Source organism: Heteronotia binoei, chromosome 19, assembly GCF_032191835.1.
Source record: "Heteronotia binoei isolate CCM8104 ecotype False Entrance Well chromosome 19, APGP_CSIRO_Hbin_v1, whole genome shotgun sequence".
Taxonomy (NCBI): domain Eukaryota; kingdom Metazoa; phylum Chordata; class Lepidosauria; order Squamata; family Gekkonidae; genus Heteronotia; species Heteronotia binoei.
In genome coordinates this window covers 22,662,647-22,688,722 of record NC_083241.1, presented here as the reverse complement: position 1 = coordinate 22,688,722, position 26,076 = coordinate 22,662,647, and the positions used below count along the sequence as shown (strand labels likewise).

The following is a 26,076-nucleotide window of genomic DNA, read 5'->3' as shown; positions in this document are numbered from 1 at the left end:
ATGGAGGCGGAGGCGCAGCTGGACAGCCTGGAGGGGTGGGTGGCCGTGCGGGAGGACGCCTTCGTGCATCCCGAAGCCCCGCACAAGCTGCGCTTCCTGGTGGCCTGGAACGCCGTGGAGGGCAAGTTCGCCGTCACTTGCCACAACCGGACCCTGCAGGAGGAGGAGGAAGACGGGGGGCAGCAGACGAGCTGGGCCGGCCTGTACTCCTCGCAGGCCTTGCTGGGCGTCCACCGGCAGCTGGCGGGCCTGGACGAGCGCCTGGAGCCCTGCTTCCCGCCGCTGCCCCCTGCGCTGAGCGGCCCCAGCAGCGGCCTGTGGGCCCTGCTCTTCCCCCGCTGCCCGGTGCTGGAGGAGGCGGAGCTGGAGGGGCTCTGCCGGCGACTGGAAGCCTACTTGGGCTGGGCGCTGGACGTGTGTGGCCGCAAGGCGCTGCTCGACTCGCTCTTCGCCCACGACCAGGACGAGGAGGACGAGTACTTCGAGAACCTGCAGGAGTTCCGCAGGAAAGCCCTCAAGGCCCAGCTGACCGCCGCCAAGGAGACCCTGCGCAAGGTACGGCCGGGCCGGGGGGAAGGGGGAGGTCTCGCTCGCCCTAAAATGAAGGCACATGAGTCGCCGCGTTAGTCTGTCTAGCAGGAGAAGAGAGTCCAGTGGCACCTTTAAGACTAGCAAAATTTGGTGACGGGAGGAGCTTTGGTGAGCTACTTCTCACTGCTGAAGGAAGCACATCGCGTGCTACAAATTTGTTAGTCTTTAAGGCGCAGACTGTTAAAACTACAGTACTGCAGTCCTAAGCTCTGCTCACAACCTGAGTTCGATACCGGCAGAAACTGGGTTCAGGTAGCCGGCTAAAGGTTGACTCAGCCTTCCATCGTTCTGAGGTCGGTAAAATAACTACCCAGCTTTCTGGGGGGAAAGTGTAGATGACTGGGGAAGGCAATGGCAAACCACCCCGTAAAAAGTCTGCCGTGAAAACATCATGATGCAATGTCATCCCAGAGTCAGAAGGGACTGTGCTCCTGGACTCTTGGTAGCAAATGAGTCTCCCTGGTTCTCAGCCAGAACTCTCAACCTCGCACCCCGCTGGTTTTTCTGTCTGCTGGGAAATGCCCAGCCCAGGCCAAATGCTCTTGAGGAATGCTCTCTCTAAGCTGTGGAGTCTTGTGAACAAAGATTCTACTTTGTGAGCTACTGGCATTAAAGTTGTGAGTATGCCATTTGACTTCTGCATAAAGTAGTTTGCTCTGGGGCCATCCTGCCTGAGCTAAGGAAAAAATGTGTGAGCTGGAGGCTTAAAAACTCTGAGCTAGCTCAGCTTAGAGGGAACCCTGTGGTGCAGTCTCTTTTTCCGTCCTCTGCTTCTTTACTCTCGAACTGCACCTTTTGCTAGTAGCGTAATTAGCAGGTAGTAATCGGGCAACTTTCCGTGCCTGAAATCGGGAGTGGTGTGCATCTGTTGGAACTCCTGCCTGCAAAGTAGGTGTTGGAGAAACTGGGGGCTGCCTCCTTTATGGTAAAAATAGGGAGGAGTTGCATGTGAGATTTGTGGCTGTGGCATCTTTCCTCCCCTCCCCTCCAGCCCTTTCCCAAGCCTCTCTTCATGCTACAGAGTCCAACCAAAGTGGTGTGCCAAGTGCGGGCCTGTGTTGGAGAAAGTACAGAATCCTTCCATTTGACCAACCAAGGCCCCATCCTGCCATGACTGAGGATGGTCTAGGAAGCCCCAGAAGAGCCTATGACAGAGCCTAACATGGAAGGGAGGGTCCAAGTTAGTCTGATCCTATCAGAGCTTAGAAGTTACATAGGGTTGATCCTGGTTAGTATTTGGAGGGAGACCACCAAGGAATCCCAGGGTTGCTATACAAAGGCAGGCAATGGCAAACTACCTCTGAATGTCTCTTGCCTTCAAAATGCTCGGAAAACTTCTGTTTATTTGGTGCGTTTGTATCTTATCTGCTCGCCAAGTGGTTTAAGGAAGAGTACATAGTTTGCTCCGTTTTCATTTTTATCTTCACAACAACACAACCCTGTGAGGCAGGTTAGGTTGAGAGGGTGAGCAGCTGGAGATCACCTAGCAAGTTTTGGGGCAGGTGGAGACTTGAATCTGGGTCTCCCTGGGCCTAGTCCAACACTCTGGACAGGCAGTGCCAAGACTGTAAGTACCCTTTTCCCTGAGGGTGTGAAGGACTGAAATTTTCCCTCTTCCCTCTTCCATCTTTTTTAGTAATCTTTTAAATAAAATTTAATATGACTTACAAAAAAATGGGTTAATTTTTTTTCCTTCTCCAGCTTGCTTTTATTCCATGAGACATTAAACTGTTGAAGGTATAACTTAGCAATTTATTGTAATGTTTTTTAGTCTCTTCGATTAGATGTTTGACCAGGGAAAGCAGAATACGTGTTCTTTAAGTCAATAAATAAATGCTATCAAATTGTAAATGTACAAATGACCCGCAGGCAAAGTTGAGCCTGGCCTGTAAGGATGTAAGAAGGCTTAGAAAGCGTGAGCTAGCTCGCAGGAAGGGCCACAACAATCCCTTTCCCCGCACGGGGTACAGAGTTTTCCGGGTGTTCCAGGTTGGCATGTTGGGGGATCCAAGGCTGCTTGATCTAGGTCATTTTCACAAAATGGCCAATTCCTTGCTCTGGAGAGCCAACAAAGAGAGCAAAAGCTAAGGCCTTCTCTGATGTTGCTTTCCAGCACTGGTATTCAGAGGAAGGCTGCCTGCCTTTGGATATGGAGGTTTGCTTTAGCCAGCATAGTGCTCTGTGTGTGTGTGTGTACAGTGGCCTCAAGTCACAGTAGCTTATGGTGACCCTGTGGGGTTTTCAAGGCAAGAGACATTCAGAGGTAGTTTGCCATTGCCTGCCTTTGTATAGCAACCCTGGGATTCCTTGGTGGTCTCCCTCCAAATACTAACCAGGATCAACCCTATGTAACTTCTGATAGGATCAGACTAAGTTGGACCCTCCCCTCCATTAACGTATCTCATCTCCTTTTAAAAACCTTTATATCTATGATGTTCTTTTTTTAAAGAAAAAGCAATTCATCCATGAATGTTGTAAGTGCCCCCTGCAGCCCTGCACCTCCTGATAACACAGACATGAAGCTGAAATCTGTCTTCAGGGCCTGTGGAGGTGAGGCAGGTGGTAACTCGAGGAGAGGCCTTTTCACTGGTGGCAACTCAATGGCCTCCTGATTTGGGTCACCTGACAAGGTTTGGTTTTGCCCAGCAAAATTCATTGTTTTTAATTGATAGTTTCAGAGAGTAGCTATGCTGGTCTAAAACAGATTCATGCCCAGTAGAGACCAACAAGAATTCCTCAGGTTTCATGGGGGGATTACAACATGAAATTGCTGAATTGGAGCTAATTCACAAGTTCAGAACAATGGACCCCTCAGGGCTGAATAAAGCCATAGGATTCTTATCTCCCTCCAGATGCCAGTTTTCTGCCCTTGGGCATTTCCTCTCTGCTCTAATCAATTATCACCTGCAAGCATTCTTTACAACATCCCTCCCATTTGCTGATTGGATTATGAGGATGCAGGTATCCATTTCTGGCTGTGCCTGGCAAATTGAACTGCTTTTATTGAGGGGTTCTATCTTTTAAAGCTGTCTTAATGGTCATCTTCTAGTTTGAGAACTGTTTTGTGAATACTTGTGTAGACTCTTTGGTGTTTATTGTATTGCATTCTGCTTTAGCTAGGTTTTGGGAAAGGTGGCATATACATTTTGTAAATAAAGTATAGCAATTAGTGTCGTATCCAAGTATGTGTGGAAGTGTCCTTGGTAATGGAGAGCAGTGGGCCACTGCCTTCCCTGTAATCCAGGGATCCTCAGCTATGCTGAGACTGCAGGCCCTTTTGAAATTTTAAGGGACATGGAGCCTTACCAGAGGATTCCTGTCACAAAGGAAGAGAGGAAAGCAAAGGTCCCCTGAGCAAGCACCAGTCGTTTCACAAAGTTTTCCTGGAAGACTTTTTACGTGGTGGTTTGCCATTGCCTTCCCCAGTCATCTACACTTCCCCCCCTCCCCCCAGCAAGCTGGGTTCTCATTTTACCGACCTCGGAAGGATGGAAGGCTGAGTCAACCTCGAGCCGGCTACCTGAAAACCCAGCTTCTGCCGGGGATTGAACTCAGGTCGTGAGCAGAGCTTAGGGCTGCACTACTGCAGTTTAGGAAGAGAGGGCAGTCCTAAAATGGCAGCCACAAGGGGAGGCCAGTCATGAAACACAGGGAGGTTTTGAGCCAAGCATTCTTCCACAACAGGGCAGCTGCTTCCAGACAGATGCTCCTTGCAGACACACAGGTGTGAGGGCTCTTGGGCTCCTCTGGAAACATCTCCTCCTTTAAGGAGGTGGAGGAAAGCCAGGGTTAGCCCTTTGTGTTGAGGGTGGAGGGATTCTGCTTGGTTTGATCATATGCCCTGCTGAGATTGTGCATACTCTGGATAAGTTCAGTCTCTTTCTAGTCAGCCTGTTGGAAATGAGCGTGTCTTAGTTTTTTGTGTTTCCATTCAAGAACCTTTGGATTTCATCCCCCAGAGACAAGAAGGAAAGGTCATTGTGGTGTTCTGGATTGCCATGTTAGGGGTCAGTTTATAATATCGCAGTAGTATGGACAACCTGGTTTTCCTTGACAGTAGATCTTCATTCACTCAAGCTGAGCATCCAAACAGCCTTTCAGTTCTTGTAGCATTGTTTGCCCACAGCTTCTCCTCCTCTTTCTGTGTTTGGCTAAGTGTTGGCTGTCTCAATAGCACAGTCCAGTGTGCTTTTATTCAGAAGTAAGTTCCTCAAGACCCCAAGAAATGGGTTGGGAAAAAGGGAAAAGGAAACCCAGCATGCTGCATCGCACTTAAGGAAAGTAAATTTGCAACATATTCATATGGGCCCTCTTTGAAAATTACTGTTATCTATACAGAATCTACACCTACACAAGAACCACATTTCATTCACAGAAAAGACAGTGGGGATTGGCAAAAAACCCACCATGACCACTTAGAAGCAATGGGCAGGGTTGAGAGAAGGCAGCGGAACAGATGTCTGTTGTGTGTCTCCCCTACCTGCCATAATCCCAATTAAGGGAGGTACATTTCTTGTACATTTAGGCTTCTGATACAACCCACTTTTTATTTTCTTTGTGTGTGCAAATTAGAAATAGAGTTGTTGTCTGCCAAATTTCTGATTATGGCTATAATATAGCATCATGTAGCACAAGTGAGAACTTTCAAAAACGTAAGACATCTCATTCCCCCCTCCCAAACTGTTTCCTCTTTCCCTTTCCTGAAAGCCCCTTTAGCCTTTCCTGTTTTCCTGCTTCCTTCTCTACTTCTAGGGTTGCTCATCTGGAGCTCTCCTGCAAGCACAGTGGTCTCCCAACTACAGAGATCAGTTCCCCTTCAGGTTGCCGGCTCCAAGCTGGGAGATTCTTGGAGATTTGGGGGTGGAGCCTTGGGAGGGCGAGGTTTGGGGATGGAAGTGATCTCAGCAGGATATAATACTATAGAAGCCACTCTCCAAAGCAGCCATTTTCTTCAGGCTAACTGATCTCTGTTGTTTGGAGAGCAATTGTAATTCTAGGTGCTCTCCAGCCTTCACCTGAAGACTGGCAACCCTAGTTCTCCTGGAGGAAATTGCTGCTTTGGAAGTTGTGTCTATAGCATGATACCCCTCTGAGGTCCCTCTTTTCTTCAAACTTCCACTTCTCTGATCTTTTGGAATTTCCTAACCTAACCTGGAGTTGGCAACCACATCACATGCCCATCCAGCAACCAGCCTAACCCTAACTCCCCCACCACCACCACTGGCAGCCTCTGCCTCAGAAAACTGTCCCAGGTGTGTGGTGCTAGCCACTGGACCAGGCTTTCTTGCCTGGTAGGGAACCCTCAAGGACTTACGGGGTGGCACCTCCCTTCCCCCTGTATCCTCCTCTCACTCACCTGGCAACCCCCATATCCTCTCTTCTTTACCTGCTTAATTCTCTCCTCCTCAGCCATTCACCAACCTTCCTTTTATTTGCCTCCTGTTTTCAGTAATATTTATTATTTACTTTATACTCCACCTTTCTCCACAGTGGGGACCAAAGCATTATTCTCCTGTCCTCCTTTTTATCTGCACAACAACCCAGTGGGGGTAGGTTAGTTTGAAAGTGACTGGTCCAAAATCGCCCAGGGAGCTTCCACAGTGAGATGGGATTCGAACCTGAGTCTCCTAGACCCCACTCTGAAGCTCTTAACTGCTACATCATATTGACTTTCATAGCTGCTACCCTATGAAGCCAGGCCTAGCGGGAGTTAGCGGCTGGTACCAAGTCGAACTTGGTGCAACTACCTCAAAAAACAGCCCCCCCCCCAGAGCCCCAGATCAATTTTCCATTGTACCCTATGGGAATCGATCTCCATAGGGAATAATGGAGTGCCCCACTGACCTTCTCCCCTCCCCCCTGCTTCCAGGTCTAAGGCTGCCAGCCTCCAGGTTGGACCTGGAGATTTTTCAGAATTACATCTAAACTCTAGAGATCTGTCCCCCTGGAGAAAATGGCTGGTTTGGAAGGTGGACTCTATGGCATTATATGGCTTCTCCCCTCCCCAAACCAACCCTCCTCAGACTCCACCACCATCTCTAGGAATTTCCCAACCTGGAGCTGGCAACCTCATCAGGCCTGGCCCTAATGAGTCCTCCCCTCAAACGCCAAATCTACAATCCACGTAATGTCCCGGGAGCATATAGGAGCCAGCCAGAAAGGCCCTGTTCCCTATTGGGCTCCCTGCCCCCACCCTTCGAAGGTTTGAAGGACAGGGACAGCAGAGGCCAAGGCTGGAGTTTCCTCTCCTTGTGAGGATCATCTGGCACGGTCTTCTGTTTTCGGTAAAAGATTTAAGATAGTTTTATTTTGGCAGGCATTCAGTTGGGTTTGATAGTGAAGTGGACTCTGAATTTTTCCCTCAGCTGGACCTAGTGCTTTCGGCCATCACTGGCTCAGTTTATTTGTTCTGTTTTCAGTGTTTACATTCCAGCAATTCACTGGTGTATTTTTTTTCCTTTGCTTTATACATAACTCTTCATTCTGTACCTTGCTTTGGTGGCCCAGGCAGAGTTCTGGACATGGAGAAGCACAGAGAGAGGCTGTCTGGTAGCTGTGCTCTCAAATGGTACAGTCCCAGGGAAATGCTACTGCACAGTTTGTGGGCATGAATAGGCCAGCTGTTAGTGTGAACTGGTGCTGTTTTCAGTGGAAGGAAGCCAACTTGAGCTGCGTCCCTGAAGGGAAAAGCCAATTTCTCAGCCCCCTGATCTGCCTGCATACTTTGCATGGCTTTGAGAAATAGCCTGGGGATATGATTGCAAAGGAGTCTTCAGAATGCAGATGCAGCAGTGCTTCATGCAGATGTGATTCATACAAACTCCTCCTTGCTTGTAAAGATTAAACTTTGTTAGTGGATGTAGCTGCTGCTCATCTAGCAGAAGTTGAAAAATGACCAAATGAAATATTTTAGATTTTGCCCATAATGATATGGCGGCAGTGAACTGCACGAGTTGGTTACACAGTGTTGTTTAAAGGGTGAGAAATGGGTGTGATTTCTTATGCAATGAGCCAAGCAACTGTTCTGCCACTGAAAAACAGGAAGTTGGGCACTGAGAGGGCTGGCTGTGCTAAGGAGCAGAGGACCTTCATGAACAGAAGCCATGTGGGAGGGGGGAGCAATTCTAGATCTCTCCATTATTTCATGGGCTGTGGGAGGCATTGTGAGGCTCCTCTAAGTGAACAGAAACCATGCCGCTCTTATTAACTGTCTCCCCTCAGCCCAAGATTTCTTGCTCCTTTCTTTTTTTTAATAATTGTTTTATTATAGCCACTGTTATGGCTAATAGGAATAACCGTAAGAGTAGTAACGCATAAAAGACATGAATAAAACAGTTAATGAATAAAGAAGGAATAGTAGCAGTAAGTAGTGGTGTTCCAGAATCTGTGTACTTGGATTAGTGAGTGTTTATGTAATTGCATCTGTATAAAATTTGGGTGGTTGGTGAAATACTTAAAATGTTCTCAGTTTGACTGCTTGATGATAATTCAGGGCAGAGCTGTCTTTCAGGGGCTTTTTGTGAATTTGCTGCTTGGGTTTTCTAATTTTTTTTTAAGGGTAGCTATCTACAGGTAAAATTAGTTGTATATGATGGATTGTTTGTAATTTTGAGCTAGGTGGAGATTTTTGTCCAAGATCAAGTAATCCCAGATCCTAAGATACCATTTATTAATCGGAGGTGTTTTTGTCTTTTTCCTAAAAGCCGCAATGAGAGATACAGTAGCAGCTGCCCTTGTTCCTTTCCGAAGGCTACAACCCCATCACTAATTTCAGAACTTTCATTTCCATTTCAGGTCCTCCATCGGCACAAAGATGCCGACACTTTGGTAGCCTTAAAGGAGGTTTATGAGGAGGAAGATGAAGCATATTGGGAGCTGGTTACCATGGCAACCAAATTCTATCAATATTTGTTGCAGCCGTTCAGAGACATGCGAGAACTGGCGACATTATACAAATTGGAGATCCTGGTAGGTTTGGCTTTCAGACTTCTCACAATCCCATTTAAAGAATTATCAGTGATGGGCATGATCCGCATTTTTGTGGTTCATTTCATCATTTGTGACTGAACCATGAATCGATATATTGGTTCATGAACCAAACCAGTTTGTATCAATTTGTGACCCCTGCTTTCTCCTTGCCTTCACTCCATGGGGAGCATAAAGCATGGGCTTAAAAGACTCCAAGCCATTTAACCCCTTGTTTTCTGCTTCCTGCTGAAAGTGGCACCGAGCAGAAAGGAGGTATTTAATCCAAACAGCTGAGTGGCAGGGAGCAGAAAGCACAGGGTTAAATGGCTTGGAGCTCTTCAGCTGTTTTCAGCTCTTCAGCAATCACCACAAACTGCCTTAAAATCTGTGGAAGTTCATGTGAAAAAACTGTCATGAACAGGCCAGAATTAAATGACAAACTTTAGTTCATGAGCTGATTCATGCCCATCCCTCAGAATAATAATCTTAAATACAGTTCAGTTTACTCCCACAACACAAAATGCTTTAGTTGACCTGGGCTCTGGAGACTTCCAGCATTTTTCATTAAATTTCTAGCCCCTACAGAGTATACTAAATATTGCCCCTGGAGTCCTTTGCCTGCCACCCTGTCCTTCAACTGTACAGAAAGAATGTCCTGCTCGGAAAACTTCCTTGTCACCAACAAACCTTTATTCAGAATGTAAGCTTTCATGTGCAGGCACACTTCTTCAGACAAGGAATGAGGTACAGTAAGCAGGACCTCATTCCTCATCTGAAGAAGTGTGCATACACTCGAAAGCTTACATTCTGAATAAAAGTTTGTTGGTCTTAAATGCTACTTGACTCCTGCATTGTTCTACTGCTTCAGACCAACATGGCTGCCCACCTGGATCTATCCCTTGTCACCAGTCTGGGATGAAGAGTTTTGAAATGTTCCACTGTTTTTTCCACACAGACTTTTCTTGGGTTTGCCACTGGAACTGATGTAGCATAATCATTCACTGGGAAAAAAAGTCCACACAGATTTATGCATTGTGGGAAGTCTGAATCACATGAGAATGGTGTGAACATAAGAGCCCTGCTGGATCAGACCATCTAGTCCAGTGTCCTGTCTCATGCCGTGGCCAACCAGTTATTCTGGAGGGTCAACAGCAGAGCATAGAGGACAAGGCCTTCCCTTGATGTTGCCTCCTGGATATTTAGAGCTCGACTGCCTCTGAATGTGGACATTCCCTTTAGTCACCACAGCTAGGGCTATAGGGACTCTTTTGCAACCTGAAGACCCAACCCAAGAAGCAGCCCACCTCCAAAGGCATTACAGAACAGCAGCAGTGATTGAACCTTCCTTGACATCACACCCTTGAATGGCAGAGTACCATTTGGTATGCCCAGAAGTGATTGGTGCACATAAAATGGGCAAGCATTCCCATTGGTTATCATGTCATGACTGATGATTTGAAGTGTAGCCTCCCTTGTCAACTTCCCTTCAATGGGCTGTGTGGATTATGTGCCATTCTCGACTACTGTTTAAATGTGTGTTTGGACTGAGATGTAAAAGAGATCTCTTTGCAGAAATCCTTACAAGCAGATAGGCTGGGCCCGAAAAGGATAGAAGCCTTGCAGAAGGAGGCGGAGGAGTGGGCTACGCAGGTGGAAGAAGCCATGTGCTCCATCCAGGACATCACTGTCAGCTACTTCAAGGAGACGGGGATGGCACTGGCAGGTAGGTCACAGGAAGACTGGAGGTGGCCTTATCAGGAAGCCACAGGCTTCAGGCATTGCTGAGGGTGGCTGAGTGGGAATTAGATATATCCTTTAGAACAGGGGTGTCAAATCAGGCCTCTAGAGGGTTCCTATCAGGCCTGCAAGCAACTGGCTATCATCTGCTGCCTTCTCCCTCTCTTGCGTCCTTCTGCATCATGCTTGCTTTGCCAGGCATGCTCAGTTACACAGGAGCTACAAAGCAAAGTCTCTGTTTTCTCCATTGGCTGGCCAGCACATGAAGCAACTTATGTACAAAAGCTCACAATGCCCAGCCATTTTATGTTTTCCCCTGGACCTTAGGCTCAAAGCATTGACCATGAGATTTCTGTAATGAATGTTGGTAAGCCAAAAGTAGGTTTGCAACTTACAAATACACACCTGAACAACATACTCAAGATTGCTGCAGCACAGACATTGTCTCCAGATTTTGATGCAATAATTCAGAGCAAGAGGCTTCAGTTATTAAAAACTGTTAAATAAACAAAATATTGCAAGAGTGCTAAACTTTTAAGCATATTCAATTTAAAAAAAAAATCTTTAATTGTGTTGTCTATATCCTTTATAAAATTTTTATATCCACTACCTGGCATTACATTTTATGACATACATGGCCCAGCCAGGTCTCATTTATGTCATATCTAGCCCTCATAACAAATGAGTTTGACACCCCTGCTTTAGCAGGCCCCCCCCCACAAAAAAAAAAGTTTACGTGTAGTCCCAGTTTAATTCAATGCAGTCCAGTTTAATTCAATATTTGGTCTGGAGATGTTCCTGGTGTTTCATCCTCAGGTTAATTACAGGTTCTAGCCTCACTCCAAAAGCACTAAAAATGCCTTAGACCCCCAGTCCAGTAGAGGAGGCTTAAGCACACCTGTCAAGAGGGAGGTTCTGGATTTGAGAAAAGCATCCAAAAAAGCTTTTTGTGTCAATCTTTGCAATTACCCTACATAGTAGATCAGTCCCCTCTTACAGATGTGGGGGCTGAGGGGGGGGGGGCTTGTCCAAAGCCACCTAGTGTGGTTGTTCTTGTATCTGGTGCTTTATGGACTACAAGGAGATGAGTCCATGCCCACAAGGAGCTTACAAACTTGGCATATGGGAGACAGCAAAAAGGAAGGGAGGAGTGTCTTGGAGGAAGGGTGAAATAAAAATGCAATAGGTTAAGTTCATGCCTGGCATAATATTTGAACCAAGGACTTCCAGGCTCTCAGCCGCTATGCTATGCTAGCTCTTGACATCAAGCCCTTGGTTTAATTGTGTAGCTGCTAAAACTGTAGGTGTTCAGGGTTACAGTGGTAGAGAATCTGCTTTGCATGCAGAAGTACTCAGGATGAATCCCAGCTAAAAGGATCGAGTGATATGAAAGAATTTCTGCTGGATACCCTGGAGAGCCACTGCCAATCAGCGGAGATGTGGTTGACCTTGCTAAACCAATGATCTGATAGGATAGAAAGCTGTTTCACACATCCGTGTTTGTGAGAGTTCTTTTCCTCTTTGCTTTGGGAGTGCTACCTAAACACCACTCAGTTTTTAATAGGTTCCTGTCTTGAAAAGGCTTAAGAGCACTCTAACAACACAGAATTTATTCCCCCCCCCTTTTGCTCCCTTCTGATTGGGCAGCAATGAAGAAACAGATGGAGCAAGACCGCCAGCGGTTTGGCCAAGCTGCGTGGGCATCAGCTTCTCCGAGACTGGAAAACCTCAAGTATCTTTTAGCCAAAGAGACCCTTCAGCATATGCGAGCGAGAGAACTGTGCCTCAACCACAAGAGAGCTGACATCCAGAAGCAAGTGAGAGTGCAGCAAATTGCCGCCCTGTTCACTCTTTCCCTCCCTTTTGCTTTGCTCTTGTTGTGAATTGATGTCCAAATCCCTGTTACAAAGAGTGAGGCTGCTGGTGTTGGTGGTGGGAGGACACCAGCTCAAATGCTGTGCTGGATTGGAACATAATGGCAGAGAGACCTGTTGTGTTCAGCTGATTGCCTCTTACAACTCTGTTCTGCCAGGATAGAAAAAAGACATTTTTTTCATCAGAAAAGGAAGAAAGCTGGTCTCCCTCAAAGGAAAACTTAGGAAAAGAAAGTCATAGGGTTCAATCCAATATAGTTTGTTCTCAAAGAATCAAGCAGTAAAGTTAAGCTCTGTTCTTTTGGGGGGGAGCGGGGGGAGGGGGGTTAACAGCAGTACAACAGTAACAGAACAGGAATGCAGAAACTAGAAAGATCCTAGGTTCAATTCCTGGCATCTCCAGTTAAAAGACTGGAGGGTGATGTGAAATACCTCTGTGCCCAACAGCTGCTAGAATCAAAAGAATTTCTTTTGTTTCCCCTAAATTGTCAAGTTCTGTGCAGCTCTCATCAACTCAGCCTCTTTGATTTGAATTAAATAAGGAGTTTGTTGAAGAGATGCATGTTCACAGCAAGACGCTTCTTGTTAGAACTCTATCCTCATAGGAGAGTCAGATATTTATACATTAGGCATGGCAGTTAATGACATAAGCAATCCAAGATGCAAAAAAGTGGTGGTAAAGCATTTGAAATATATGCGCTCAATCCCCCCCCCCCACAGTTAAGTGTCTTTTCTTTAGAAATGAAACTCCAAACTGTTGGTTCCAGCAGTTCTGATAATGCACCTGTTTCTCAGAGAAAAGGAAGCCATGGGGCTCATGAATCTGTTGTATGCTCCATTCCATTCTAAGATTACACAATGAGCAAAGCCAGGCAAAACAAAATCATAACTGATCGGCAAAATGCATTATGGAAGGCAAAATCATATTAGATATATCCAGATCAACCTTGGAGATTAGCTGCTTTCTTGACATAAATAAGCAGATGGGGTTCCATTGGTTTGCGGTAGGCTTGGCGGCAGATGGGGGTTTGTTTAGCCACAGCAGCCTCACTTCCTGTTAATCGCCATCGTTCCTCTTAGACTTATAGCAGGGATGGTCTAGGTTCATATCCCTTGTCAGCCTCAACGCTTACTGGATAACCCTGGGCCAGTCATTATTGCTTAGCCTGACCTACCTCAAAGAGTGGATGGGAGAAAAAAAAACAGCCCGAGGTCTTCCAAGAGGAATGGTGGGATAAAAACATAGTAAAACTTGAGCTTGCACCCTGACCTGGATAACCCAGGCTAACCTCACCTCATCAGATCTCAGAAGCTAAGCAGGGTCGGCCTGGCTAGTATTTTGAAGGGAGACCACAGAGGAATCCCAGGCTTATACCATGGAGGCAGGCAATTGCAAACCACCCCTGAACATCTTGTGCCTTGAAAACCCCACTGCCACAAGTCAGCTGTGTCTTGACAGTAAAAAGCCCCCTTGAATTCAGCAGGCCAGACCCAGCCTTCTCCATACAGCATTGGTGGTCTTCATGGTGTTTCCTTCCATGCTTTTGCAAATGTGCAGATGGAGGCCTTTGAAGATCAAGAAAATGACCTGGGTCAACTAGAAGAGCTGGAAATCGAATATTATGAAACCCAGCTGGAGCTGTACGAGGTGCAGTTTGAGATCCTGAAGAATGAAGAAATGCTGCTTGTCACACAGTTGGAAACTCTGAGGCGACGGATGAAAGGTAAGGCATAGGGCCAGTTTGCCTAGTCTTGTGGAGGGTGGCAGCGATGCTGCAGACAGCAGTCAAGGAGTGCATTTTGTGCTGCAAGCTGATCCGTTCCCTCTGGACAGCCCCCCTTGCTGTGCCCAGCCAGCTTAGACCTTGAAGCAGACTTTCAGCAATCAGCTGCCTCTTTATAGCCCTCTTGCAGATTCTCACAGTGAAGAACTTCTTCATTCATCAAGTAATTAACCTGTGGGATTCACTGGCAGTAGACACAGTGATGGCCAGGAGCCTAGAGGGGCTCTGAAAAGGGGGTTAGGCAGATTCCTCACTGGCTACTAACAGGAACCTCCATGTTCAGTGACAGTCAACCTCTGAACATAAGTGCATGGACACAGCAGCAGTTGGTCCAAAGGGTGATTAACACATGGAATTCATTGCCACAGGAGGTGGTGGCAGCTAAAGGCATGGCTTCAAGAGGGGATTGGATAAGTACGTGGAGCAGAGGTCCATCAGTGGCTCTTAGCCACAGTGTATTGTTGGAACTCTCTGTCTGGGGCAGTGATGCTCTGAATTCTTGGTGCTTGGGGGGGGGGGGCACAGTGAGAGGGCTTCTAGCGTCCCTGGCCCCACTAGTGGACCTCTTGGTGGCACCTGGGGTTTTTGGCCACTGTGTGACACAGAGTGTTGCACTGGATGGGCCATTGGCCTGATCCAACATGGCTTCTCTTATGTTCTTGTCTGTGTGCCCTGTTTATTGGCTGTTCAGGGGCAACTTTTTCACCATTTCATGGGACCAGGTACTGGGTGAGATGCATCAGTGGTCTGATCCAGCAGGAATCTTTGTTCAAGTATTTGTCCCAAGATCACACTGCGAGCTTCATAGCTGTGTGAGAATTTGTACGTGGACCTCCCCAGTCTTAGTTTACATTCTAGCTGTTAGTTCTCTTGTATTGAAGGAGCAATGGAATAATATTTTTGGAATTGTGCTTATGAAGACTCCCCTTTTTCTTTTGCTCACAACTGAAACAGTGGGCAGATATCTTTCCCCATACCTTTGTTACAGTTTCACAGGGCCTGGAGCCTGGAATATTGTACAACAGGCCAATCCTAGCCAGCCATGTGTTAATCCAGAAGCATCCAGTGCAAGCTAATTCCTGATTGTGGAAGAGCACAGGATTGTGAATTGTGCCAGGATTTTCCCAGGACAGCAAACATTTGGGAGATATTTTTTTTTCTCCTGATCTCCTTTCAGTTATATGAAAATCTGTAGCTTTGGAGACCAGCGTTGGGTCTGCAGATGTGTGTGAAGGTGCCCAAATTGTGAACTACTAAAAGTATTTGTTTTTTTAATTGCTGGTGCTGCATGTGATTAATCTGTGTCTTTTTAGACCTGCATCTCCAGTTTCTGAGAGCTGAATCACCCTTTTTCTTTTGCTCTTACACACTTGTTTGGCTTGCATGTCTGGCCTTGTAGGTGTCAACTCCCACCCTCCCAGCATTGCCATGCAAGGTGCCTGTGTTCTCCCCACAAGGCCTTGAGCATGCAGAGATACAACTCTGAACTCCTTTGAGAGTAGGGGGATCCTGCTGTATCAGAGCTAAATCATGATACCCTGAGCAGGCTGACTGGAAGCAGGCAAGATGTAGTCTGGTCAGTGAGGCAGAGAGACTGCAGGCACCCTCCTCTGGGGGCTTCCATATTTTGAGCTCACAGAAGCCTGGTCAGCCTCCCTGCCAGCTTGCTGAGTGGTGGTGACTGTAAAGGAGTTCTTAAATTTTTATCTGGCTTTCTCCCTGCTGACTGTAACCTTCTTAGAAATTCAGGATGAAGTGATTTATTACGATACATGTGAAAACCCTGATGAGCTGCAAGCCTCTGAACAAGCCCTGGACAAAGCGTGCGTCCCTTCCTCGGAAATGGCTCAGCTGCGTCAGAAGACCCAGCAGCTGGAGACAAAACGTGGGATTATCTGCTCCAGGAGAGCCTATCTCAGGAACAAAAAGGTAACACGGTCAACAACATTTATATGCATACTGGGCACCAAGTTCAGAATCCGGAGAGACTCTTGGTTTTTTTCCTCTTTGTAAAAAATGTCCCAGGCTTCTAGTCCCTTTAGCCATGAAAATGGTAGAGAACAGGGTTGCACTTCCCTGTCGCGGTTGTTCATCAAGTGGTCTTCTGCATGAGCACACAGAATCCTTTGGGATGCTCATTAAAACTGCATTAGAAGTCAGATGATTGGCTGCTCTGGCTGGCAGTGCTGCAGGCAGTTCTCTCCCAGCACCTACTGCTGAAGAGCCTCTCGACTGGAGATCCCTGGAGGGTTGCTGCTGGGATCTTCTGTGGGCAAGCCAGAAACTCTGGTCAGTTCCCATCCCTTTTGCATGAGAGTTCCTAGCTGTGGACCTTGATGTGGAAAGAGTTTTTTGAAAGTCAAATATCGGAAAACATTTCCTATAAACATGTCTGTTCCTGTGTCTTTTCCCCTTCTCCAGGCCTGAGTGACAACCTTTTTTCTAAAAAAAAGACAATGCTGGATATGTATATACACCCCCGTGCTCTAAGGACAATTGACAGGGATTGTTTTCTTTTCCATCAGGACCAGTGTGAAGAAAGCCGCCGTCTGAGGCTCCAGCAGGCACAAGCGCGTGTTCGGCATTTCCAGCAGCATCACACTGTCCAGATTGTGGGTACCAAGAAGGGGCCAGGGAGGCACTTTTCTGTTTAGGGATATTACTTGTATGCTTAAAATATTTTCTGCAATGCCCAAAGCAGCCTACAAAATAGAAACATACATGATACATACAAGTATGCATGTATACATTATATGAGCATTATACAGGTCTTAATTACAGGGAGCACAGAGAAGAGAGATGCAAAACTCAACATCTTTGAGACTATTGGCTCTTTTGCTTTGTGGCTGCAAAGCAAGTTGTGTTTGTGCGTGTGTGTGTGTGGTTGGGGGAGCTGATTAAGATTTCCAGTGATCAGCAGGAAGAGTCCTATTTTCTGCATAGCTATTCAGCTTTCTTCTTGTGCTGAGTAAAACCAGAAACAAGTGTAAGCTAAAGAGGAGCCTTTTTGGACCCTAAGGACAAACACATGAATTCTACAATGAGCAGGTTGATGCTCGTCTTTAAGGTCTTCCTATTTCTGCTCTGCACCCACCACCACCCCTCCCCCCAATTTTTACAAGGGGGATGGTATGAAAAGCTTCTGCTAGAATGGCAGCCTGACCAAAACCAAAAATTTAAGCTATGCACACATGGCTTTCTCAAAGGCTCAATCATCCCCACCATAGGGTGGAGCTGTGTGTGCTTGCAATTCTGCTAGAACAAGGACAGGGTCCAGGATTCAGCAGGCTGAGAATTTCAGCTTTCTTGCCCATTTCCCTACAGATACCTTGTCATTACACCCTTTACACAGATAGGGAAGTAAAGCCAGTTCTTGTATTTTTCTCCCAAGGGGCTTTCTAGCTGAGGCTCAGTTTATGTTGCAGGTAGCAACCTCAATGCTCTTAATGTCCCTGGTAGCCTACAGGGGCTCTTAGCTGGGCCAGGAATGGAGGCCACAGATCTACAGGGACAAGAAGCACTTACATGTTTCTCTTCCCATGGGCTACAATGCAGAAAAGAGACAAAAGGAAAGAAGAGGAGAAAAAGAAGAAAGCCTGGATAAAACAGGAGCGTGAGAAAACCCTGGAGAGGCTGAAAACCTTCAAAGAGGTATGATGACGGGACTGTGGTCCCCCTTTTTCATTCCATGGTGTAATCTTGCAGCATTTTAGTGTACTTGAACAAGCCACCATTTTTTAGCCTCTGGGTTGTGGCAAAATTGATCAGGATAGTGCTGTAGTACTTCAGTCTTTCTTACACTTTGCAGAGGTCTGTTTACTGCAATTCTGTGTTGCCTCAGCATCTTCTACCTTTGTAACCATTTGTTTTTTCACTATGGTATGTCAGATCTTAGGCCTTGGGTAATTCTTTGACTGTATTGTTGCCATAGACAGTTTTTTTAAATATTTGTTTTCCAGCTCTTTTACTGTAGCCCGCTGCAATTTTGTTGTTGTTGTTGCTCATTAGAGATCTGTGCCACTTGGTTGAATTTGTTCTTCCTATTTTGTAATCCTCCTTGTTCTAGTGAGGAAGGGAGGCTATGAATGAAGATAATAATATTGCTCTGTAGTTAATAAACCAGATGCAGCAGAAAGAAATGCCTAATTATACAAAGATACTTGGCATATCTGCTCAGGTTGCAGAATTCGTCCTTGGGTCTTTGGGAGGGGTGCAAATATGATGATCAACGCTGCTACTCCTTACAAGTAGTTGTTTTCATGATTGAAAAACGGAGGTTCTCATTTTGCAGAAATGTCCGGCTCAGTTTGTGCTGAAGACTTCCCGCTTTCAGCCTCCGAGCTCCACGCAGCGGCAGGGCATCCCCCGCTGGACTCCAGCCACCCCTCCTCAGCCTTTGTCAGTAAACAGGACACCTGTGAAGCAGTCCAAGAACTCCCACCTCATGCAAGCCAAAGGTGTCAAAGCACCTCGTCGGAAGCCGCCTGCAGATGTTCCTGTCCAGATTTTTCTTCCGCCTTGTGACCAAAATCAGCAGAAGAACAATGAGGGGGACAAAGCGCTGTCACCTCCACCACCACCACCACCACCTCCTCCTCCTCCTCCTCCGCTTCCGGGCACTCATCCCCCACCCCTTGTGTGTGAAGACCCTCCCAGAGAAAAGGACTCCAAAGGGGACACACATGATACATCCAAGTGCATAGCAAGTAATTATGCAGGTAAAGAGATCTTTCTGTGCCTGATGCTGTCCTTTGTTTTTATCAAGGTAGACAAGGTTTCTCCAGACAACAGCAGTGCATGCCCTGTTCGCCAGCCCTGTGGCTCCCTCGTCACCAAGATCACCTCACCCCTCCAGCTCTCTTTTTCTGGTCTTTGAGAACGGTGGCCCATGTCTGTACTGGGGTTACTTCCTGGGGTGGTGAGATGGGGGCACAGGAGATGTGTTCAGCTGTGTGGTCTGCAAGGGAGGATGACTGTGTGTAGAACCCTTGCGATCTGAAAAGGAGACTAGTTCCGGGGCTGGCAGGCAGACGTGATTGAGGGTGGTTGATCTTGGCGATGTTCTGTGGGTGATCCTCGGGGATGGCTGGCTGATATGGTAGATCTTCAGAGAAGAATGCAAGGGATGGTTTTGCTCCTTCTATGCTCTGCTCTCGAACGATGCCTTCGCTTGGCGTAGGAGCCTTGCCTCTGCTAGATACCTGCTCTTGTTGCTGCAAGAGTAGAAGTAGGGACAGAGACTAAGCAGACCAGTTCCACAGCCCTTTTTGGTGCAGCTTTGCAGAGGTCTCTCTCTCTCTCTTCTAGTGTTCAGGGCTTGAGTGATCTCATCCACACTAACAACAGTCATGCAAGTGAGTGAGAAGGCATTGCAGTGGAGTCAGGTTGTTTATGGGAGCAGAAGCAAGAATGTTGTTGCCAGGGTCAGGATGTTTTTATTCCTCAAGCACTGCCCAAAATGATTGCTGAAACCAGAAGCAGCTCCTGAGGCTGGAGGAGGGGGGCTCAGATGTCACTGAGGGGCCTCTGTGGCTCAAAGCCAGGGAAGACTGGGCTTTTCTTTAGGGCAAATGAGCCAGGCAAAGTGTCATGTACTTAATTTATTATTTATAGCCCGCCCTTTCCCAAATGGACTCTGAGAGGGTAACAGTCAATAATACAAGGTTAAAATCAGATACATATAATAAAACAATCTGGGGTGGCCAATGGTAGCTCTCCAGATATTTTTTGCCTACAACTTCCATCAGCCCCAGCCATTGGCCATGCTGGCTGGGGCTGATGGGAGTTGTAGGCAAAAAACATCTGGAGAGCTACCATTGTATATTCAGGGATGGCCAATCTTAAAACAATATAACAGTCTAAAAACTCCAGATCTTCTTCGTAGTCTCTGTGCTTCACACTCATGGGATAGAGTGCCTGCGCCGATCCCCAAATCGGTACCTAAAAAGCCCGGGATGTTTTCACGCTCAGCACCAGCGGGCATGCGCAGGCGTCCCAGTACCCATGCTCGCCGGCGCTAGCATGAGGATCCTGCCAGTTCCTTTCTGACCGCTGCGCTGAGAGGATCTCCTTTCGTGTCCCCGGTCAATAAAGTAATCTTTGGATTATTTCTCCTAGTTGTATATAGCCCGTTGGTTGTTTTCTTAGTGTAGTTAGTTAGTGTTTTAAAAAAAAATTGTTGGACTTTGCCCTTCGGGGGCCTGTTTTTCCCCCATTTTTTCCCTCAGAGTTATCCCTGTGTGCGTTTTTTTCTGGCGTCTGTGGAAAGGCGTTGGGCCACTCCCTCTGTGGATTCTTGTCTGCACTGTCTGAGTTTCTCAAAACAGACGCAGAAGAATCATGCGGCGAGACTTTCAGCTGCATTGGTGGAATCAGCACTTCGTCCTTCGAAGATGGCATTGGGCTCATCGGTACTGATGGGAGAAGCCGTAGCCCCGACGGTCACATCGGTCGATACGTCGCCGATTCGGACCGATATGCCAGTCGAGCGAGGGTGTTCCACAAAACGGCCCTCTGAAGGGTCAGTGGACACCCTGGCTAAGACCCGATCATCCTTACCGAAGAAGGCGAAATCCAAGGAGAAGCGGAAGAAAAGATCCTCCCGCACTCCTTCCCCTTCTCAGGACGCTTTAGCATCGACACAGGCTGCTCCATCCAGGAAGATCTTGGCGTCTCCGCGTCGGAGCTCTTAGGTGTCGAGAGGCAGTGCTTCGCAGCAGTTGCGTTGGTTGGCATCGGAGCACGAGATCGACTTGACCAAACGTTCCCACTCATTGGGATCATGTCGTCGAAGTGAGAGTGGCTCTGTCCCGGAGGTAGAAGTTTAGGTACCGTTGGAGCCATCGGCACTGCTGGATCAGGTGTGGGGACGGAGAGAGCTGGAACCAACCACCATAGCTCGTCGTTTCCCACCGCTTTCACCGTGGGATCAGCGCCAGTGGCCTTCTCCCTACGCCTACCCATACCCACCGTACCTATGGTACCCCCCTTCGTGAATTTGCTGATTGGGACCAACAGTCTGAGGCATCTCATATGTCGAGGATTTCGCAGCACTCTAGGCATTGTCCGTCGGCATCGGTGTCCATCCCACCTGAGAGACACGGCGTGATGGTGGAGGAAGTCCAGGCTCAGTCGTCGGTGTCAATACGGTCATGCATGAGAGCGTCAACGCCAGTACTTTCAGAATATCCTTTGAGGAGGGATTCTTCATCGTCGGACTCCGAGGTCGGTACCGACAATCCAGACAGGGCTTTGGAGCCTTCGGCAGTGTCGCATACCGCTGAGGATCTTCCCATATCACCATCGGAGGATCTAAAGTCGTATGGAGACCTGGTGAAGAGGATGGCAGTCTCCCTCTCCCTCCTGGTGACACAATTGCAACCCGTCGTAGACAATGCCGTATTCGACATCATGCAGCGGGACACGTCGACGGCGGTTGCCTTGCCTGTTACGAAAGTCATCAAGGCGGTGAAGGAGCCTTGGGTGAAGCCGGCTTCTACACCTGTGTCTTCAAGGAGATTGGACCACTTGTACCTCATCCAAGAGGCTGGTGCTGAATTCCTGTTCACCCACCCGAAGCCAAACTCGGTGGTTGTATCCTCCTCATCTAAGGCACGCAAGACTCACTCCTCCCCACCGGACAAGGAGGGAAAGAAGCTGGATAATGTTGGGAGAAAGTTTTATTCTGCTAGAGCGTTGGGGGTAAAGGTATCTTAACTATGCTGCGTGCATGGCTAGATACCAATACGCTGTGTGGGAACAACTTACCCCCCTCCTGTCTTCCCTGAGCGAGGAGAAGAGGTCTGCTGCTAAGAAGCTGCAGAATGAAGGCTTTGCTGTAGCCAAGCAACAACTGGCTGCAGCAAAGCACATAGTGGACGTGTCAGCAAAAACAATCACATCTGCTGTCTGCCTCCGCTGCCGCTCCTGGCTCAGATCGACGGCCCTTCAGCAGGACACCAGGGCCTTCATTGAAAATCTGCCCTTCGAGGGCGAAGGCCTCTTCAGCTCGACCATGGACAGTGCTCTTCAGGAGATGGATAAGAGCATAAAGACCTCCAGGAACCTGGGTGTCCCGGCTTCTTCCAGAGCTGCTAAACCGAAACATGGGCATAAACCCTGGTCCAAGAAACCGTACCAAAAATTCTCCCCAGAACAACAGTGGAGACCTCGCTCTGCCCAACCTGAGAGTAGGTCCCCATACAGGGGGAACAACAGAAACCGCTACGCTTCAGCTCAGACCACTGGCAAAAGCAGGGCCTTTGATTTTCTGGTAGCATGCGTCACCGCCCCCACTTCTTCAACTATCCGTCTTCGTACATTCCTCCTGGCCTGGGAGTCCATCTCTACAGACAGGTGGGCTCTTTCCATCATCGCAGAAGGCTACAAAATAGACTTCGTTCAGGTTCCGACTCAGTCGGTGATTGTCACTAACACCCCCTTCCCCACCTCTGCTGGCAGAAGTGAGCAACCTCTTGAAGAAACAAGCCATAGAACGGGTCCCAGCGGAGGCCAGAATGGGAGGCTTCTACTCATTATTTTCTGGTTCCCAAACGGGATGGGGGTCTGAGACCAATCATGGACCTTTTGAATCCGAACAAGTTTATTGTGTACCAGAAGTTCAGAATGTCCACTCTGCAAACAATTCTTCCCCTCATCAACCAAGGGGACTGGATGGCAACACTGGACCTCAAGGATGCCTACTTCCACGTCAGCATCCATCCTGCGTACAGGCATTTCCTTCCGTTTGCAGTAGGTTCCCACCACTTCCAGTTCAAAGCCCTTCTGTCCAGTCTGTCCACTGCACCTCGGGTGTTCACCAAGATGATGAGTGTTGTGGCTGCTCATCTCCGGCTTCAGGGGATAGTCGTCTTTCCATACATCGATGATTTGCTCCTTGTGGCGGAGTTGAAAGAAAGTCTGTCCAGCCATATTACCACCACTCTTCGTCTTCACACCTTAGGTCTGCAGGTCGACATGGAAAAGTCACATCTTACTCCATCACGGACAGTTCAGTTCATAGGGGCTTTGTTGGATACGAACCTTCACCGCGCCTTTCTGCCTCAGCAGAGAGCGATGGACAACATCAATCTTTCATGGAGTCGGAAGTGGGGCATGGCGCAACAGCTGCAGTGGATACTGGGGCTGATGGCGGTGACTACAAGCGTGCTTCTGTTTGCAAAATTGAGGATGAGTGGCCTGCAACTGTGGTTTCTTCGACAGTTTCAACCCTTAAGAGACTCACCTTGGAAGAGGTTTGTAATTCCATCTGTGACACTCAGAACACTGCAGTGGTGGAAATCAAAGGACATTTGTCAGGAAGCTCCCTTCCACCTACCTGCAACAACAGTGACGATCACCACAGATGCGTCTTTGTGGGGATGGGGGGCTCACATGGACTCTCTGTGTGTGGGGGGCCCTTGGCCTTCGCAATTGACTCACTGTCATATACATTACCTGGAACAGCTGGCAGTCCATTTTGGTCTTCAGTCTTTCTGCCCCACGGTGGCAGGGAAGGCTGTTGCACTGCTAACAGACAATACTACTGCCCTGTGTTATATCAACAGGCAGGGCGGGACAGTTACTCGACGGCTCTGTGCGCTGGCACTGGAACTGTGGTCGGAGTGCCTGGAGCATGACATTTTTGTGAAGGCTGCACACCTCCCAGGGGTGCTTAATCTGCAAGCGGATTCATTGAGCAGGGGTGCAGCTTCCCCGCACGAGTGGGAGATAAAGTGGCGCTTCCTTCAACCTGTGTTTCAGCTCTGGGGGTACCCTCAGGTGGATGTCTTTGCCACAGCCAGAAATCGGAAGTGTCCTCTGTTTTGTTCCAGAGGGGGCACGGATCCAGAGTTGTTGGGAGACGGTCTGTTGTTCCCGTGGGAAGGTCGGTTCCTATATCTGTTCCCACCTCTGCCACTGCTGACAAGAGTTGTCAGCAAAATTGCAAGAGAGAGGCCATGGTGCAGCCTGGTGACACCGTGGTGGCCTTGGCAGAATTGGTTCCCGATCTTGCTTCAACTGGCGAGGGGGGTCTTCTACCAGTTTCCGGCAGAACAGGACCTTCTGTCGGCTCAGGATGGTCATGTTTTCCATCACAACGTGCCTCACCTGAAGCTGACAGCAAGGTTCATCGACTCTGTGAGTTCTCCAGCAGAGTCCAACACGTCTTCCTAAACAGCAAGAAGTTGTCTACCCATGCTTCCTATGATAGGAAGTGGCGGAAGTTTCTTCAGTTTTTAGTTGATCCTGCAGACTTACACCAACGGGTGAGACTATTGGTGTTTTTTGAATTTTTGTTATCTCTGGTGGATGCTGGCCTTGCCTTTTCATCGGTTAAAGTTTATTTGGCAGCAATATCTGAGTTTCACGAGCCAGTTGAGGGGCATTCAGTTTTTGCACACCCTCATTCTAAGAGGTTTTTGAAGGGTCTGCTTAGGCTTCATCCTCCATCGAGATCACCCCCACAGTTGTGGGACTTGACTTTAGTGTTGAACAGGTTGACTCGGCGTCCCTTCAAGCCAATGGCCACATGCTCGTTACAGCTTCTATCTTGGAAGACTGCTTTTTTGGTAGGAATCACTTCGCCACGCCATGCAGGGAAGCTCATGGCTGTGCATTGTGACTACCCATATCTAGTTTTTCAGGAGTCTGGAGTGTCGTTAGCTCCTATTTCTTTTCTCCCCAAGGTGGTTTCTCAGCTTCACCTTAAGTTAGAAGTTTGGTTGCCTACTTTTTATCCTGCACCTTCCTTGGATGAGGAATGTAGGTGGCATGCTTTGGACGTTAAGCGTGCCTTATTGATTTATTTGAGTCACTCCAAGAGTTTTTGTAAGGACCAGCATCTTTTTGTTTCTTATGCTGCTCCTAAGTTGGGCTCCAGAATTTCGTCACAGCGGCTTTCAAAGTGGCTCACTGAGACTATTAAACTGTGCTACTTGTTGGCAAAGAAGTCGTTGCCTGAGCCCATTCGTGGACATTCTACAAGAGCGATGGTGACGTCGGTGGTGTTCCTGAAAGGCGTTTCCCTGATGGGACGTTTGCAAGGCTGCCACCTGGTCCTCTCCGCATGCTTTCATGAAGCACTACGCTCTGGATGTGCAATCTCAGCAGAGGACTCGTCTGGGAGCTGCGGTGCTGCAAGCTGTTTCTTCTGGTTGACCGTCTTCATGCCTCCAGGTATGTCTTGCTTGCTAATCTCCCATGAGTGTGAAGCACAGAGACCACGAAGAAGATAGGTTGCTTGCCTGTAACTGTAGATCTTCGAGTGGTCATCTGTGCATTCACACTACCTGCCCTCCTTTCCCACTGCTGACAGTCTCCCTCCAATAGGAGCTTCCAGCGGTTAGGAAGGAACTGGCGGGATCCTTGTGCTGGCACAGGCGAGCACGCGTACTGGGATGCCTGCGCATGCCCGCTCGTGCCGAGCGCGAAACCCCCCCCGGGCTTTTTAGGAACCGATTCGGGGATTGGCTCAGGCGCTCTATCCCATGAGTGTGAATGCACAGATGACCACTCGACTATCTGCAGTTATAGGTAAGCAACCTGTCTTTCTGCAGTTAGTGGCATCAGTTGCCTCTACTCCTTCCACCTCATCACTTGTCTCCCCCCCCCCCCCCGCCCCCTGAGAGTAACCGATTGCTTTGCTGTATCCCAGGATCCATGGATGAGGTTTTGGCTTCACTTAAGCGTGGTGAGATCCTTCTTCGTAAAGTGGAACCGTCCCCTTCAGCTCCTCCTTCCGGCTCTTCTCTCAACGACAACATCCTGGCAGCCATCAGGAAGGGAGTGAAACTGCGGAAAGTCAGCCAAGAGCCAAAGAAAGAGGGCGAGAGAGGATCCGACAGCGAGCTGGAGAGGAGCATCAAGGCCGCCATCCAGAGAATTAAGAAAGTGTCTGCCGATTCAGAAGAGGAGGAATGCAGTGAGCACAATAGTGCGGAATGGAACAGTTAATGGGGTGGCTTTTAAATTCTCTCCTGGCTGAGAAGATCACGAGTGACCGACAAGCTTCTCTGAAATAGGATTTGTCCACCTGTCTGCAGTGCACAGTCCTAGGAGACATTTTACCACATGTGTTAGGACATGCTCTGTCCATGCAGGGGGCAGCCCCATGACCCAGA

The 26,076-nt window shown here is 48.1% G+C and overlaps 1 protein-coding gene across 1 annotated transcript; it reads left to right on the top strand.

Moving 5' to 3' along the window:
* On the top strand, positions 1-26,076 carry WHAMM (WASP homolog associated with actin, golgi membranes and microtubules). The gene is made up of 10 exons (XM_060260224.1): positions 1-555; positions 8,386-8,559; positions 10,132-10,282; positions 11,944-12,113; positions 13,729-13,894; positions 15,696-15,883; positions 16,480-16,566; positions 17,510-17,605; positions 18,246-18,672; positions 25,611-26,076. Exons 1-10 carry the CDS (start codon positions 1-3, stop codon positions 25,907-25,909), a joined length of 2,313 nt encoding a protein of 770 aa, XP_060116207.1. The 3' UTR covers positions 25,910-26,076.